We start from the raw sequence: 16,457 nt of genomic DNA, 5'->3' as shown, positions 1-16,457 counted from the left end.
CAACGAGCTCACTTAATAGAATGATGGCCAGACGGTTCACGCAGAAGTTGACAAAATTCAGTTAGCGTATTACTTTTCGGATATCTATAGCGAACAGCACTTCCTAGAAACTCCATTTGAGCAACTTTGTGATATCATTTGTATTTTCTGGTAATGTGAAGCTTTATTCATGAGGGTATCCATTTGAAATCCGCATCATGGCTCACTAAGCTATGAAGCACCAGCGATATCACTCATCGTTTATGCATTTCAATATTTTGAAAGCCATTCCTACAGCACCAGTAACTTAAAAACCAAAATAAACTTTCAAAGAAGCATCAAAGCGAACTAAAACCATAAGGAACGGACAAAAATGCCCATATATCATGGTTGTTAGGTCTCTAAAAGAAGGTATTCACTCGAGTGTACTCGGGTCAACCCTAGCTGCGTTCGAAGTTTAAGTTAGTGTGGCTGACTCTCTTGTCTTAAAACAATTGGGCACCAGTTAGATATTTGCTTTAAAGTTTTGGCAACACTGGTTTTGACACTGGTCAATAATGCTGTTATATTACCGGTATATTTTTATAAGAAGCAAGAGCCGAGAAAAGATTCCTATGAAGCGAAGCGTGAACACAATGGCTGCCACGATCCCCGCATTGGACAATAGAGTTACCATGAATTATTTACCGGTGCCTCTCATAAAACTCCTTGATGAACAATAGCGGCCGCATATAGCGGAAACGTTTCGACTGTTAAGGTGAGAGGAAGCTCAAAGTACTTGATAGCTACCCTTTTTGATTTTGACCCAATAGAGATAACTTTTCTTGTCGACTACTCAGGCAAAATATCCAAAGGTATAATGTTGGAATTTGTTCTTTTTCAGGCTTAGCCATGGATTATAGGCTGGTCTTCTGTTCCCTTTTATTTGTCATCGTCTCAGTGTCTGCCAAGGCAACACGTCGAGGAAGTAAGTTGGAATTCTTAATCTCTGGGAATAAATGATTGAGATATCAGGGCACGACTATATCCTAAGATCATTTTTATAGGGGAGGTTCCTCTACCAGGAAACATTTGACGTTTATAGGAAGCAGCTCTTGACCAAACAACTGTTTGATAAGATGGAAAATGTTAGAAATTTGAGTGGCAACTTTCTTGATGACTTTGATCATGATTTAAGGCCACGGTACATGGGTTGAAGATTAATTTATTTCTTTCGAATTTAAGTCAATCTCTATTGTAAAGTAATTTGAGAGTAAAAAGGAAAGATACCTACTTGTAAGCTGCTTTTGGTCAAGAAGTAATTTTATCAGGTCGCAAAATTCGAATAGAACAGCGCAGTCGCTTGCCACAACTCACAGTGTCTAGAAAGAACAGAATTAAAATACTTATTACGAACATGTTCATTTAGCCGGCCTTAAATTTCGGTTAAAATTTCTTGAACAATCAAAATTCATGACGTAAACGTTTTGATGCCATAGCAGGGATGAAATTGATGATATCTTTAAGAAAATGCATTTTCATTTGATGATTGTTGAAATTTGACTGTCAAAATTTGAAACTTTTTTTAAGCTTTTACATGTCATAATGATCTTCCTAATTCCAAGTGTCTTCTTCAAAGTTTGTTGTAATCTCCGTTAGTAATGAAATATTTATCGCGAAAAGCTGATCCGAAAATTTCTCAGTCCAATCCTTCCTGTTCTTCAGGTGTTTAAATTTTTATTTACCTCATTCTTCAATTAAAAAGATTTAAGGGGACTTCTCGTCCACAATTTTCATCTTATTTTTCTCTGTACGTCTTGATTGAAGTTTTATTTTCAAAGAAGTCTCGAATATGTGTTTTTTTTTTATGTCAAAATGCCCTATAGGAATATAATTCTGTGAATGCAAATCTATTATTTGAATTTTATCTCAGAATCTAGCGCTTATGGCACTAGGAAAAAAAATGAAATAATCTTTTTACTTCGCAGTTCTATCAAAATAAACCTGTTTCGAGTTATTAACAATTCATGCTGTGTTAAGAAATGCTCTCCCATCCGTTACACAGGTAGCTCCATATTCCACGCCGTAACCTAGACAATCTTTCCTTTCAGACAAAAATTAAAATAGGAAGGGAAAAATGAGTACTGTTCTTTTGGCCAGTACAGAATTTTGCAGAGTAACCTTTAAGATGATTGCGAATTTATCCTCCGACACCAGAATCACTGCCGTATCTCATTGCAGGAGGTCTTACCTCGTCAACCCGCTCCAGTTGATATTTTAAATATTTTTGGCACCTGTTTTTCTCTCTTATCAATATTGCTTGGATCTTAAACTCTAATATAGTGTAAGGAAACGTTATGGCCTTACGGCCTTGGAAAATTGTAATTCTTATTACTTTTCACGCCGATACCAGCTTTTCTTATTATAAGTCATCCATTGCGAAATATCGTTTGTATTATCTAAGAGATGAGTATTTCCTGCGACGTGCCTTTCATGTTATCTATGGATTGCTAATTTTTGAAAGTTCATCGAGGTAAAGGCTTCGTGCCCTCCATGTCAATTATAGAACTTGTCAATAATCTTACTGTACCGCTAAGACCTTGATCAGGATTTTTTAAAAGCTTAACATTTGTCCTTTTCATTTGTAGGTATATTCAAAAGAAGTCCGAACCCATGTCCTCCTGGTTGTCCGGGATCATGCGCCCCATCATGCACTGCGGTATGTTGTGCACCTCCACCCCCACCCCCACTTCCACCTCTTCCACCACCACCTCCTCCCCCACCACCACCACCACCCGGTCCCCCTGGCCCTGATGGTCCAATGGGAATGGCTGGACCACCTGGCCCCGATGGCCCTAAAGGACCCCCAGGACCTCCCGGACTTCCAGGACCACCTGGTCTCCCAGGTCTTCCAGGTGCCCCATCTGGTCCTCCAGGACGTGACGGCCCCATGGGACCTCCAGGGCCTTCTGGACATCAAGTACGTTTGCCACTGTGATATAACTTGATCTGTGTCCGTGTGGTGTTTCACGATACATTGTGATCGTACTAAAAAACGTTGAACATTATGAAGTTCAATACAACCCTGTGAAGCGCTGGGAAATAGTTTTTTAAAATAACTCTCATTCTACCATTATGTATCTGATCGGCTAGATAGATTGACATGTTTTACGGCTTGAAAGTTGCAGACTTTGTAGTTTTCCCTTCCCATGGCACATTTGGCGAGTCAATTTTTCAGCATTTGATCCGGTGCCAGGAACACGTGATGATTGTATCGCGCTTGTGTCCGTCGCTCACTTCATGCGTTTTCTCTTCTCCAGGGACCACCCGGTGATCTTGGCCCCATGGGACCCCCAGGAGCCCCAGGACTACCGGGACCCCCAGCTCCTCCTGGTGGTATGCCTCCTTGCCCACCTGTCTGCGTCCATACTTGTATCAAGGCTTGTGCTCCGCAATGTTGCCACGGCCGAAAGAAGAGATCTCACCTCCTGGAATAGAAACAACAAAAGCAGCAATGACAGCAGCTATTTTTATACTTCTGGTTCGACGAGTGATTCGAGTTTTTATCACACCGCTGAGCGAATAATAATTAGTGATAGTCCTTAATTGTTGTCTTTTCCCCCTGTAGAAATTAGATGATTACTTTCATGTTTGTTTTATGTTATATATTTATAGTAAAACCTCAGCTCGCTTAGTTTTTGTTGTTTTCCTTTTGACATAAAAAAACCATGTATCTTTTCGGGTGGAAAGGAGTAACGTAATTTTCAACGATTCGTATGTTCCTTCGATGGAGCTTGATGTTACTGAGAAAGTAGGCGTGTCGAGTGAAGGATTTATTTGAAATGTGTAATAAAATTATCTCTCTTAGTACATTCTTGGTTTCTTTCTTTGGATTTCCTTTTAATTGCTTTAAAATTGAGGTTTAACGTTACCAAAAACTAAGAAATTGAATCGTATTGTCCTCATCACGTTTACCGACAGAAAAAAATATATACCAGAAAAATTATATATACCAGAAAAATTATATATACCAGAAAAAAAATTGAATAATATAATCTTTCGTCCCATTTTTCCACAGTTTTCAAGTATATTTTCGAATCGTCTGTAGAGAGGTGAAACACATTTTTCCAGACCACAAAGCTCTAATTTTCTAGCGTTACTAATACTAATAAATTTTCTGTTACTTAAATCAATTCCAGTAATGTTTTCGTAAAAGGAAATCTTTCATCGGAAGAAGGGTAAGAGATCAAATAAACTACTCTAACTAATAAGGAATGGCAATAGAGAAATGAATCATATGTGAGTCTTATTTCATTATATATCTTTAGCGCGAAAGTCGCGTTAGTTTTTTTCATAAAGTGTGTCTGAAGGTCACCGTATTCTTATCTACGGTTTATGCATAATGGACTGCGATCAAACTTTTGTAAAATAGCTTCGTGGTTTCACTAGATGTCGTGTTTGGATTCGAAACTCGGTGTAAGCTGTTCCAAGGCGGTGTTTTGAAGTCATGGGCGAACGAGAAGTTTTGTCCTAGGGTCTTCTCGTCCTAATTATTTCTATGTATAATCGCAGCAAACAGATTAACATCAGATGATAAAAGTAATTTAAGGTGAAGGTTAAAAACCAGCCTGCTACATTTCGTTTTCTCTTTGCCAACGTTAATCATAAACTAATTTGGATGTATCAACAAAGTTGAAATGGTAAATTGGCCACCGTAACGATTACAAAAGCTGACGTTTCGAGCGTTAGCCCTTCGTCGGACGAAGGGCTTCGCTCCGACGAAGGGCTTCGCTCCGACGAAGGGCTAACGCTCGAAACGTCAGCTTTTGTAATCGTTACGGTGGCCAATTTACCATTTCAACTTTGTTGATATATCCAAATTATTTCGTTACTCCCACCGACGCAGCCCCAAACAGTTTCTTTCGAAACTATCAGCCTTTAATCATAAACTGTCAGACAAAGCTCTTGGAGGAATCTCTTGTATCGAGACTCTCATGATAGGTTTAGTTGGGATTTACCCGTGAGTATCAAATCGCCACTCGACATTTACGGGTCAAATACGTTATATTTCTCAATATGATTTAAAAGAAATCAAGAACTTTCTTGATTACGTGCAGTCAATATCATCTTACCGGCAATTATCTGCGCAACTTTGACTTGTCACTCGTTAAACTAATAATCCCACATATCTCAACGGAAAGGAAAACGGCTTGGAATTTGATAATGAGCTTAGAATAAATGTTTGCCGTTGCCTATTTTTCTAGGTTAGCGGATTTCCTCGTTTAATGTTTTACACGAACAGTGTCCCTCGCATATAAGCTTTCAATATTGTGAGAGCTTTCAAGTGGAATATGGGGGGCGCTGAAAATCTGCACGTGTTCGTCACTGAATTGAGAAGTTGACAGTAAAACATCGGCGCCAACAGACGGGATGGAGTATGCTTTGTGAGTTTCTTTTATAAAGTGTTCCTCCAGTTTTATTATGAAACTGGTTGTACTCACGTATATCATGAACTACTGCAATGCACTGAAGAGAAGTTTTTTGTACATTTTACGAATGTTGTCTTAATCAAGATGTTAAACTGGATATCCTTTGTAATTCTCTCAAACTTGAACTTCTGTTTCGTCTACCTTCTGCTAGGTACCTTTCATTGTACTTTGTATAACTTTCATACAACCTGCGTGGTTCACAAAACTGTTGCCTAGTGTATTTAGAATTTCGAGATGTTATTTCCGTGATCTTTAAACTAAGGCGTCAGTAATCTTATTCAGTTGAACTGGCTGTTTGTTCACTGGGTGCTCTCAAGTAGCACTCAGTCTTTAATCATTCTTGGGTCGTACAAAGTTCAGAGATGAACTGATATTAGAAGCAAGACCCCCATATTACAATCAATCGCATCAGCTTTTAACGGAACTTTGGACTCCTTTTCTTTCTTTTTTCTTTTTTTTTTAACAAAGGATAGAACTGATTACCAGTTGACTTGAGGTTTGTATCGGCTTTATTGATGCAATTGACCAATCTTATTCTCTCAGGAGCTTGCCCATAATACCCTTGCCAATTTTCTCCCTTGCTAGAAACTTCCCACTGAGACCTCATCAAAGTGTAATAAATTTCTCTTCGGAAATTTTCAATCGTTGCACAGTAAACGTGCGAGACACTGTCCTGGTTAAGCTATTTGGCATATTACAGAACCTTTCTGCTCTTGGTGTGCGAGAAGTATTTATGCCGGTGTGCGAGAAGTCTTTACGCCGATGAACTAAATGCTCACAAGGTTAACTTAGCTTCGTAGTGCCAGTTGAGGGAAGTTGTCATCGATGTTAGGTGGCAAACATTGGACACCATTCCTAAGGTCTGATTTTCTTTCGCAATACAATTGAACACAGATAAATCTAGACAATATTATTTTCATTTAAAGCAAATTATATCGTGGGAAGGTGCTGAGGTGGAGTTGTTGAACTTGAGTGATCAAAATTCTTAAAACAAGTTCTCTGAAAAACACCGTTTTTACTAAAATAGGTTGCATTAACCTGCGTTTCTGTTTTACCACCCATAAAGCGTAAAATAATGTCTTTTGGACTCAACTGCAGTGAAACTACAGGCTAAGAACACTATCCATGTTAGAAAGTTTACGTAACAAGTCATATACGATGAATATCACAGTTCAAAATATATGAAGTTCATATATTTTGAACTGCGGTTCAATATATTGTTACTGCAGTTACTGCAGTAACAATATATTGTTACTGCAGTTCTACTTCAATTGTTACTGCAGTTCATATATTGTTAACTGCGGTTAACAAGTCATGCTGGTGGAAAATGAAGCTGGATAGACTTTTAACGTAAGTAAATCCATCCTTTTTGATTGCTCATCTTCTTTAATATCAATAAATGTTCTGCTGTAAATGTAGAGATCGTTAGTCGATTTGGAACATTACCTTTGCTTGTGGGATCACAATTATAAGATGCAAGAAAAAGCTTTTTGGCTAAAGCAAGGGTATATCTTATTAGAAATGGCAGGTTCATGAATTTTACTTTAATGTAAACCCGGCCTATGTTGGACATGAGAAGTGATATAGGTGTTCTGGGACTTGTGGTACATGTTGACGGATTTTAAAGAAGGCCTTGTACACAGGCATGAAGAAAAAGTGCCATCTATGCCGCAACTCATTTCATCTATTGATGATCGAGTTGCCTTAGAACTGAAGTCCCAGGGAACCACACTTTTCCTCATGGAAAGCAGCGTTCTTAAGCAATTTGTGTCCTCAGTTGGAGGAGGTCAAAGTCTAATTGTTAAAAAGAAATATCTATGGACTGATGAGTTTGGCGTCTATGATTTGTTTTCTGAGATATAAGTGCTGATAAGCGATGTGTTTCATGCATCATGCGCAAAGAAAGAAAACCTCTTCGACGAATTAGAGCACTGCTTATAATCCTGCTATGATATCGAGAAACGATGTGAAATTTGTATCCCTCAAATGAAAAATAAGTTAAATTTTGAAGATCTATAGTTAATCGAAATTCCAAGATAAAAGACAGCTTTGTGTAGAATTTGCAATTCCCGTGAATTTCTTTAAGAGAGTTCAAATTTTTCGCCTCCAGGTTATGGCGCTTCTTACACTTTGTCATTTTCTCTCAGTTCATTGGAATATTAAATCATTTGGTCGTGGGGCTATGTCAAATTCGTGTAAGAGATCTCAGGATACGATATGGCTGAATCCAATGTACGTTCACAGTCATGTAAAAACAAATATTTTGCACTCAGTGCTCCTCTCGGGGTATCTAAATTGCTCCCCCGGCAAAAGTAACTGGATTTGGAGTTGATCTTTTATTCAACCAAAGACATTTGTCTTCCCTTATGGCAAGGTTACCTAAAGGGTTCTCGTAATTTCTGTCCCTATTATGGCTCGTGATGCTAAGTGAGATGATGTTTTTACGATGTACATGTACCCATCTTTTACAAAGGGTTCCTCAATCTAGATCTGTGGTGTAGTGAAGCTATCTCTTGTCGTCGAAAAGCCATGCAGCAAACAAATAACTACCGATGATAGATGGATTCTAAAGGCTATCTACTGATTCATGTCGTTTCCGAGGACACCTATTCCAAGAGGTTTACTCACAGGGTAAGGCTTAAACATGTAATGGCCATGATTTTTTTAATAAGTCTCCTGTTCACACATCTTTATCTAACTCACACCATGACATTCAGTGTTTCGTTTGGTATAATCAAATCGTAAACGTAGTCATAAAGTTAGAAGGGAGAGCCCTTGCTAAATGGTCTTTTCTTTACATTCTGTGATATTTTTTGTTCGCTTTGATCGGCATTGTGGAGAGCTGTGTCTTTAATTACTTCGTTGAGGTAATATTCTATTAACACATGATGACTTTTTGTCTCAATGTCAAACCGATTTCCAAAGGACTTTGCCCTCTGGCACAGCAAATTTAGTTTTCTTCTTTTAAACCTTAAACCTCAAATGGTTAATCTTCCTCGATTTATTAATTTGTGCAAAAAGTAAAGTGGTGGGAAATTATCTTTTTAGTAACAAATTCCAAATTTGTTTTTGGCAACACCCTGTCACCTTTGTTGACGTAGAATTATCAAAGCATTCTTTTGTGTCGAGACCTCGGAAACAGGGTGCATTCTCTGGATCATAATCTCACAGACAAAGAACATTCCGTCTAAAAACATAGGTATGAATTGTCCTTGCAGAGCTAAAACTAAATTGAGACTGGACCAATGCCAAGTAATATTTGTGATTCTTTTAGTATGCATTATATCAGACGCCACAAAGCTTTAAGCCCGAAGCACCGGAACCCATTTAAAACAGTCAGTCTTTGGGATCAGATGACAGCTTCGTAAGATCAGGGGTGAAATTTAATGAGGGAAGAAGTTGATTATATCATCATCACTTTGAAAACACTTCTAACGCGCACATCGCTAATTATTTTAGGACTTTTTATTGTTAAAACAAATTTGTTATTTAGATATACCATTAACGATACTGATTTCTCTAGAATTAAGAATTTCCAAGAATAATCCTAATAAAGATCCGGAAATATGAAAGCCTGCTATAAAAGAAGGAGATTGGAGCTCGGTGAGCTATTGATTTCAAGGGATCGTTTTTGCCAAGTAGTTGACATATTTACTATTGAGTGCCAATGACAACTTTCCCTTGATTTGGAGAGCCCATCAATTTACTACTGATGTTTCCACAACTTTGCTCCGCAAAGCTTTTCTTTGGTCGCAGCCTAAAGTCATACGTTCGTTGGTTAATAGCTTCGCTGTACAGTATTCGCCAAGTCAAAAATAATTTGTTTTTCCTCTAGTTTACGGCTCTAGTGAAGGAAGTAGTCTCCTGGATAATTCGAATGGCAGCCTCGTACCCATTAAGCAATATCCACTAGGTCTTGCGAAAGTACTACCTTACATTGTACCGGTAAGTAGTGGTATTAGCATTCTTGTTTTTTTCTCATTGAAATCCCTCTTCTAGTGCCTTGTCATTTTTCTATTTTACGCTTTTTAGGATTTCTTTTTTGTTGCTCGTTCCTAAACTTATTATTTTAAGAAACCTCTTTTCCATTCTGAAGTCATGCATGTAAAGAGGTAACTCGGGGCTGAAAAAACTAGAGACGGTTTGCTGCCAGGGTGTTTACGCGCTGTTGGATTCATGACGATTTCCTCGGTTTTTATGATAGTTTTGGTAAGAAATATGACATAGCTGGAAATCATGAACTCAATCATAAGACTGGGAGTATTCCCTCCCTCCTAGGGCGCGTTTAGTTCAAGTTTCGTAGAACAAAAACCAGACTAATAATTGCAAATAGTACAAAGTGCTTATCAGACGACCCAACAAGGACTCGATGTTGGCAAACAAATTACTTTTACAACTGGGAAATCACGAGTGAACCAGTCGCGATTGGTGTCGGATTTGTGTTTGAATGGACTTGAGAAAGAAGCGAGTTTCGTACTGCTGTCAGAGAGCAAATTAAGGCAATCAAAAAGCAATACCAAACAAATTAAGGATTACTTTCGGTTTCGATTTAAAAGTAAAGTTTTTCTGTCGATAAAGTACCCTTAAATTACAACCCATGTCAGAAAATCTTTGCCACAGCACTGCAAGAGGATCTTTCATGCATGGTGCGAAGGAACTCACAAAGAAGTAAATACATTCTTCCTAAAACATTACATTTTCCGTAAACAAAGAAATAAAAATTATAGTGAATGTATTTTCTAGGTTAGAGTAGATGAAAGAAGTTTTTGAAAACAAAACAAAACAGAACCAAACAAAACAGAACGAGACAAAACAAAACAAAACGATAAAAGAGGCACTGAAAAAACAAACTAACTACACACTATCCTAGAAAATTTCATTAGTCTCGTTATTGATAACAGCAATTCTCTTTCTATTAATATGTATTTCTTAAGCAGACGTTTCACTAGGCTGCCTAACGTTGCTTCCTCATCAATTTGAACCTTACAAAATGTCCAGTCAGCAAAAGTATATCGACAATTTAACTCCAGAACTTTCTTGTGTTGTAGAAACTGTTTCTTTTGTTGATACGTAACTAAAGATTCCTTATAAGAAAAGTCTTATAACATACATTCAGGAAATTTTTATATTCTTATTAGTATTGTCAAAAAAAAGAAAGCAAATTTATATTTTCACTTGGTATGGTATGACCCATGCCGTGTTATATGAAAATAATTTTGATCTTGCATGGAGGACCAGCCTAAATATTATAGGAAATTTAACGAGCTGTGAAATTGTTCCTATGTCAAATTTGAAAATACACAATTTGAACTCACGAAATTGGTCCTACCTGATATCCCAAGTGAATTTTCTTGACCCAATTTGTCAGTTTGGTCAAAATTGGAGAGCGTCCTTTCCACCGTAAATTTGCCTGATAGAGATTGCTGAAGCAGGTTAACATAGTATTTATAAAGAATCTTAACCGGCTTCAAGGTGAGAAACAATGAACTTCTTTCCCACCTGTTTCAACCCAGTTGGTTGTTCATTTAAAATTACTTTCTTCAACAGCCGTGAAAATCCGATGAACTATGTTATGTAGACACTTGCTTCGTGGTTATTTACAAAACAAAATGAAAATAAAATACTTATGTGTAAAAAAATTTAAAGGCTTACCTCCAAGATCTTGGTGTGAATTCAGAGTTTTATAGAAAAGAGAAAAAATAATCTTATTCATGTTTCGACTTTTTTCGTCGATGGGACTCTGCGGCGTTAAGGAATGTAGAAAATTTATTGTCTATGTTTAGCAAACAAAGCCTGACAACTTTGACCAATTAAATGACAGAAACGTGGCCACCAAGTGAAAGTATTTGGTGACACATTTTTTTTTTTTTGACAGGTCGTTCATGAGACCTGTTTGGGAAGGTTAAAACCACAGCAAATTCTATTACTTTTTATTTTCTTAATGTTTCTTCTGCTTGCTGCTAAGCTCGACTGATCTTGTTCATTTAGAAGATCAGATGAAGTTAAGCTTTATCCAAGAATTACAATTCTTATCCTTTTTCGGGCAGTGGTTGATTTACTCTTTGAAATGTCAATAATTTTTGTCTGTAAGGCTATTATTAAAGATCATGGAATGCTCCTAACAGTTCATTTTCAACGCACCAAATTGACTCATAACTTATAATTTACTTTTGCACCAATTTTTATTTTAGCACTGAAATCAAGAATCGAACTTTTCCGAGCTAGAGCTAGAGAAGACCGCAATGCTTCTACCAAGAAGTTAGCTTCAGACAGGTACCAGCCCCTTAAAATAAAAGGATTTCACGGTCCAATTGAAATATTGCTCGCTTTGTGGGTCCCATTCATGGCCCAAAAATGTGAATCATGTTTTATTAGACTTTTTCAGTTGAGATCTTTATTTTTCGTTTTAACCTCCCTGATGCTAGTGCATCTCTTGTAAAATATTTTCGCTCCTCTAGTGAAAGATTTTCCATTGCCTAACTGTGTTTAATTTATTTTGAATACCTTTGCCCTCTTGTCAAAAGAATTTCGTCTTTGTAGAGCTACCACCAGCAATGCCTGCCATCTCGTAGAGGTGTAACCTGCTTTTTCGACAATAGATTTACCCCGACCATTTTATGAATGACGCAATATCGGTTAAAATGTCAACGCACCTAGAAAGCCGCAATATAGCAATATATAGCGGCTCGAGCACAGCTTCGTAAGTATTGGGGAAAAAAAAGCAATGAACCAGCTTTTGCAGTGACAATGCCTTTAATGACATCTTAATTCGACTTTTGATCAGACGATGTTGAAGAATTGTTGATCACTTTTGAAGCTCTACCAGCCGAATCTAGCTCCTGAAGCGTTAAGAGACCAGATGAACCGAAAGAAAGTAATCAATTATTCAGCATCGTAGGGACGTTTAAGGGCCAGGAGTTGAAAGACGCGAACCATTATTCGCCGACGACTTTGCATCTGCAAAGGTAAGGATGAGGGTATTCTGCCTGTAAAATAATTTTCAGTTGTTTTTTTTTTTTTACGTCTACAGTCTTATAAAGACTTGTTTATCTCTTTATTAATTAGTTTCTTGAAAATTTTTGTTTTCCATTTACTTTATTTTGTAAATTTCTGCCTAAATAGAGAGTGCGTGTTTTGATTTAAACGTAAATATTTCGTATTTGCAGTTATAAGAAAATTTTGTCAGCTTAGTTTACCTAAACTTAGCCAAAATAACCGTTGAAATATCCCATAGTTAATCTAGGGTTAAGCTGAATTAAGATGTATTGGTTTTATAAACACTGGACTATGTTTTCTTTTGATTTTATTAATTTCAAGTATAGCATAAATTAGGCTCTTTGTTAATTTTGAAAATACTACGATAAGGGTACGTCCACTAAGACGACAAAAAAAAAAAAAGTGGACCCTTCGGTTTCTTTCAACAGATGAAGAATTCTGAGTAAATACATCTTGGTCACCTTCGATATCGAAAACGTAATCAATCGAAATAAATTTCATATTGCACAGAAAGATTTTTTCAAAGTCTGGACTTTGGATAATAACGACATAAAAACAATAGCCTTCTTGCTTTTTGATGTTCTAAACTGCCAATTAACCTAAGAAAAATTGTTTTAAATTTCATTTGCGCAATCTATATGTATCCTAATTTACGTTGCACATCTTTGATGTAAAGTCATTGGTATCTTTTTAGTTTTTCACTCAGTTTTTTCATAACATGCCTTCATTTAAATTCGTTGATTGTCTTTGTTTCTGTCACGATAACTTTTATCAAATTCTGAATCGTTTTTATTTTTTCATGCAATGAAACGTTTTCAATAACTTTGGAATCAATTCTTCAAAACTATCTTCCTTCGGGTGGACGCCCTCAGCCTTCACATCCTTTTCCGTACGTTTAAAAACGTGATAATAATTAGTGCTTAAATGAAAAGCACTGTGCTAAATGTTGGATATCGCTTAAAATATGAAATTAATATGCCAAGCCCCTATTTTTTTTACTCAATAGATGGGTTTACTTATGGTGCTGGGCTCCGTCCTCTTTATCGCTTCCGTCACATCGGCGTCAACACTCGGTAAGAATTTCCTCTATTTAACTTATTTCTAATACATAACCTAGCAGCTCACAAACGAGCTTTCTGCGGCTGAGTTGGTTGAGCCTTCGACACCTCTTCCCCTTTGGAGGTCACTGGTTCTTTGTCTCGTGCTCGTAAATATTTAACAAATCACTTGGAACCTTTGGTCATTTGAAACGTATCCTTCAAAGTTGACCACAGCTACTCAAAGTTTATTTGGTAAGCACGGTTTAAAGAAAGGTGAAGAACAATGAAAAGAAATAAAAGAAATATTAGACTTCGGAAAAACTTTAATCTTGAGTTATACCTGTTACTTTTCCATTTTACAGTGGTTTCAGAAAATGAAAATGATCTTTGGTTTCTTGACTTTGTTGGAAAGGAAAGAATATCTGTTCAACCGATATCAGTCAGTCCTGTCTATTTTCCTTGTTTTGCAATCAGCTGATACCTAACTTACAAAAATATTTATCGTGCGCATAGGGGTTCAAATTCAAAGATTTTGGCAATATATTAAAAAATGGTTTGCTGTTACTGCCATCACTTTCTTAGAGATTTATATGCTAAGAGCTAAGGTGGATCTCCAAAACGTCCAATTTATTTAGTGGATGTCCTTAGACCTCTTAGCGAAAGGGATTGTATTTGATCTAATATTGAAGAGCCCTTCACCATTTTCTTTGTGTTTCAATTGATAACACTACCGCCTCGCTAGCAAGTTGTAAAATCCGTTGTCTCCAAAATTTCCAGCTTATTTGTGGGCGTTCCGAGGCCTCTTGGCAACACTGGTTATAATGTATGTGATAAAGGCAAAGAACCTTTGAACTATTTCTTTGTGGTTTAAGTCTATCTTTTAAAAATGAGCTTCTCTTATTTTTAATTTATCACAGACCGCCTACGGCACTACAAAAGAAGTCCTAATCCGTGTCCACCAGGATGTCCCTCTTCATGTGCTCCTGCTTGTCAAGTAACGTGTTGCTCGCCTGCTCCACCACCACCGCCACCACCGCCACCGCCTCCACCACCTCCACCACCTCCACCACCACCAGGCCCGCCAGGAATGGACGGGCCCATGGGAATGCAGGGACCCCCAGGACCTGATGGACCAAAGGGACCACCAGGACCTGTCGGTCTACCTGGTCCAGTTGGACTGCCAGGGCTTCCAGGAGCTCCAGCAGGTAAGTACAGTAATTTTCTGGAAAGATCTTGTCCAAGGATCCTATCGTTTTCAGTCAGATTATGGAGGAACAACGTTTTCACATGGCAGCTCGGCTGGCATAGTGGTTACCAAAACAATCGAATAGTGGTCATGTTAGTACCCAAGTCAGTCCTCTTGGATTTGAACTCTTTTCTTTTACAAAAATAAGTGTACATAGCTGCTCACCATGTAATTGAAATGTCCTTATGTTGTTTCAATAACACTGTGGTTAATTTTCGACATTGCCTAAGGATACGGTTCCATTAGCTTACTGTCTGATCCTCGGAAAAGTCCATGATCTATGTTTTAGAAATGATTTGAACTACTGGGCCCATTCTATAATTTTGACAATTTGCCTTATCCTCTCAGGTCCACCCGGACGTGACGGACCCATGGGACCTCCAGGAGCACCCGGAAACCAAGGTCCTCCCGGAGATGGTGGACCACCCGGTAAGCTCTAAATTTTTGGGGCTAAAATAACAATCGCCTTTCAAAAACTTATTGGAAATGCATGCATAATATGTCTCATATCCTCATCATTCCTACCTCGTCCTTTACGAAAGTAAATTCAAAGGCGGAGAAGGAGAAGGGGCCATTGGGTTTTAGTAGCTTTTTACCGACACGTTAGACAACGTTGTTTGAAAAAAGATGAAGATGACGAGGCACTATTTCCACGGGATGGATGCCTGTAACTTTGTAATTCGCCATTGTTCCATCGTACCTCTTGTACCATTGTACCACTTACTCGTTTGCAATATTTCCATGAAAGTTACAAAAAGATGCAACCTCTGTAATTTATTTGCTTAATGATGATTGTCCTACTGCCATAACAGGACCTCCTGGACTTCCTGGTGCTGCAGGACAACCGGCTCCTCCCCCCATGCCAAGCCCTTGCCCAGCTGTGTGCACCCACACATGCATTCGATCCTGTCCGCCACCATGTTGCCGTCGCTAAGTACCTGTAGACAAGTTGCGTTTGAGCGATGCTGTTGGTGTTATTAGTTTCTAGCAGTTTGAGAATGGAGTGTTCTTTTTTTTTCTCTAATAAAATGATTTGTCAAAACAAATGTGTTTGGTTATACGCCCGTGCAGCACGAAGATTATGGTTATAGAGAGACTTTAGAAAGACTTTTGTAATCGAAAAGTTAAAGACATGTTTGTACCAGAGAACCATTAGTTATTTGACGTGAACGAAAGCCATTTTGAGAGTAATAGTTGTTCCCTTTTCTTCGATACTTGTTAGATTCGTTTTTGATTGTTGTGAATACGTTAAGTCTGTGATGATAGAGACTAGGATTACAATCTTACTTAGGTTACCGTGAAATATGTAGTTTTGGGAGTCCATAGGGTGGTATGAAAGTCACACTTGTGCCATTGCCCCTCTTGTGTCTCTTACAAAGGTCTTTCATGTATGGTCAGTGACACTCACGAAGGACATTTTTCTCAGTGTTACCTGGACAGGAAACTAATTAAAATATTTACTCCAAGATTAAAAAAAAACGTTGTTTAGTTTTTTATCTCGTCGCTGATGATGTTTTCGGAGGAGTGTCCCTCAGCACTATTGATAGAGATGTTGACAATTAAGTTAGTTTAATCCTACAATGAACGCTTTTATCATCTTGGTTTCACTTGTATGAGTTCAAAATTTTCCTCTGGGGCGCTTTACCTGCACAGTAACTTGACTACATCTATTGCCCATGACCACCCGCTAGCTTTATGCAAGTGTATCTTTTACATCTTTGAAAATTC

General features: G+C 37.8%; 2 protein-coding genes across 5 annotated transcripts; both read left to right on the top strand.

Annotated features, from left to right (window-relative positions):
- Positions 1-612: 612 nt before the first annotated feature.
- LOC148719216 (uncharacterized) lies at positions 613-3,830 on the top strand. Its single transcript, XM_088740504.1, has 4 exons — positions 613-736; positions 863-946; positions 2,607-2,938; positions 3,279-3,830. The coding sequence occupies exons 2-4, from the start codon at positions 871-873 to the stop codon at positions 3,453-3,455; spliced, it is 585 nt and encodes a 194-aa protein (XP_088596630.1). The 5' UTR covers positions 613-736; positions 863-870; the 3' UTR covers positions 3,456-3,830.
- Positions 3,831-6,652: 2,822 nt separating this feature from the next.
- LOC111337397 (uncharacterized) lies at positions 6,653-15,775 on the top strand. 4 transcript variants are annotated; one of them, XM_088740517.1, is made up of 9 exons: positions 6,653-6,797; positions 7,921-8,078; positions 9,283-9,392; positions 11,639-11,720; positions 12,265-12,412; positions 13,450-13,516; positions 14,401-14,688; positions 15,078-15,158; positions 15,542-15,775. In XM_088740517.1, exons 6-9 carry the CDS (start codon positions 13,450-13,452, stop codon positions 15,661-15,663), a joined length of 558 nt encoding a protein of 185 aa, XP_088596643.1. In that variant the 5' UTR covers positions 6,653-6,797; positions 7,921-8,078; positions 9,283-9,392; positions 11,639-11,720; positions 12,265-12,412; the 3' UTR covers positions 15,664-15,775. The 4 variants fall into 4 exon arrangements, with proteins under 4 accessions (XP_088596643.1, XP_088596642.1, XP_088596645.1 ...); XM_088740516.1 differs by having other exon boundaries at positions 12,232-12,412; XM_088740519.1 differs by lacking the exon at positions 9,283-9,392.
- The last annotated feature ends 682 nt before the right edge of the window (positions 15,776-16,457 follow it).

This window comes from Stylophora pistillata, chromosome 12 (genome assembly GCF_964205215.1).
Source record: "Stylophora pistillata chromosome 12, jaStyPist1.2, whole genome shotgun sequence".
Lineage (NCBI taxonomy): Eukaryota > Metazoa > Cnidaria > Anthozoa > Scleractinia > Pocilloporidae > Stylophora > Stylophora pistillata.
The sequence above is the reverse complement of the archived record's forward strand: the minus strand, read 5'-3'. Positions and strand labels throughout refer to the sequence as shown.

Coding starts and splice junctions, on each gene's coding strand:
- LOC111337397 (XM_088740519.1), top strand. CDS start 13,450: ATGGGTTTACTTATGGTGCTGGGCTCCGTCCTCTTTATCGCTTCCGTC. Junction 13,517..14,400: donor CACATCGGCGTCAACACTCG/GTAAGAATTTCC, acceptor AATTTATCACAG/ACCGCCTACGGCACTACAAA. Junction 14,689..15,077: donor GCTTCCAGGAGCTCCAGCAG/GTAAGTACAGTA, acceptor TTATCCTCTCAG/GTCCACCCGGACGTGACGGA.
- LOC148719216 (XM_088740504.1), top strand. CDS start 871: ATGGATTATAGGCTGGTCTTCTGTTCCCTTTTATTTGTCATCGTCTCA. Junction 947..2,606: donor CAAGGCAACACGTCGAGGAA/GTAAGTTGGAAT, acceptor TTTCATTTGTAG/GTATATTCAAAAGAAGTCCG. Junction 2,939..3,278: donor CAGGGCCTTCTGGACATCAA/GTACGTTTGCCA, acceptor TCTCTTCTCCAG/GGACCACCCGGTGATCTTGG.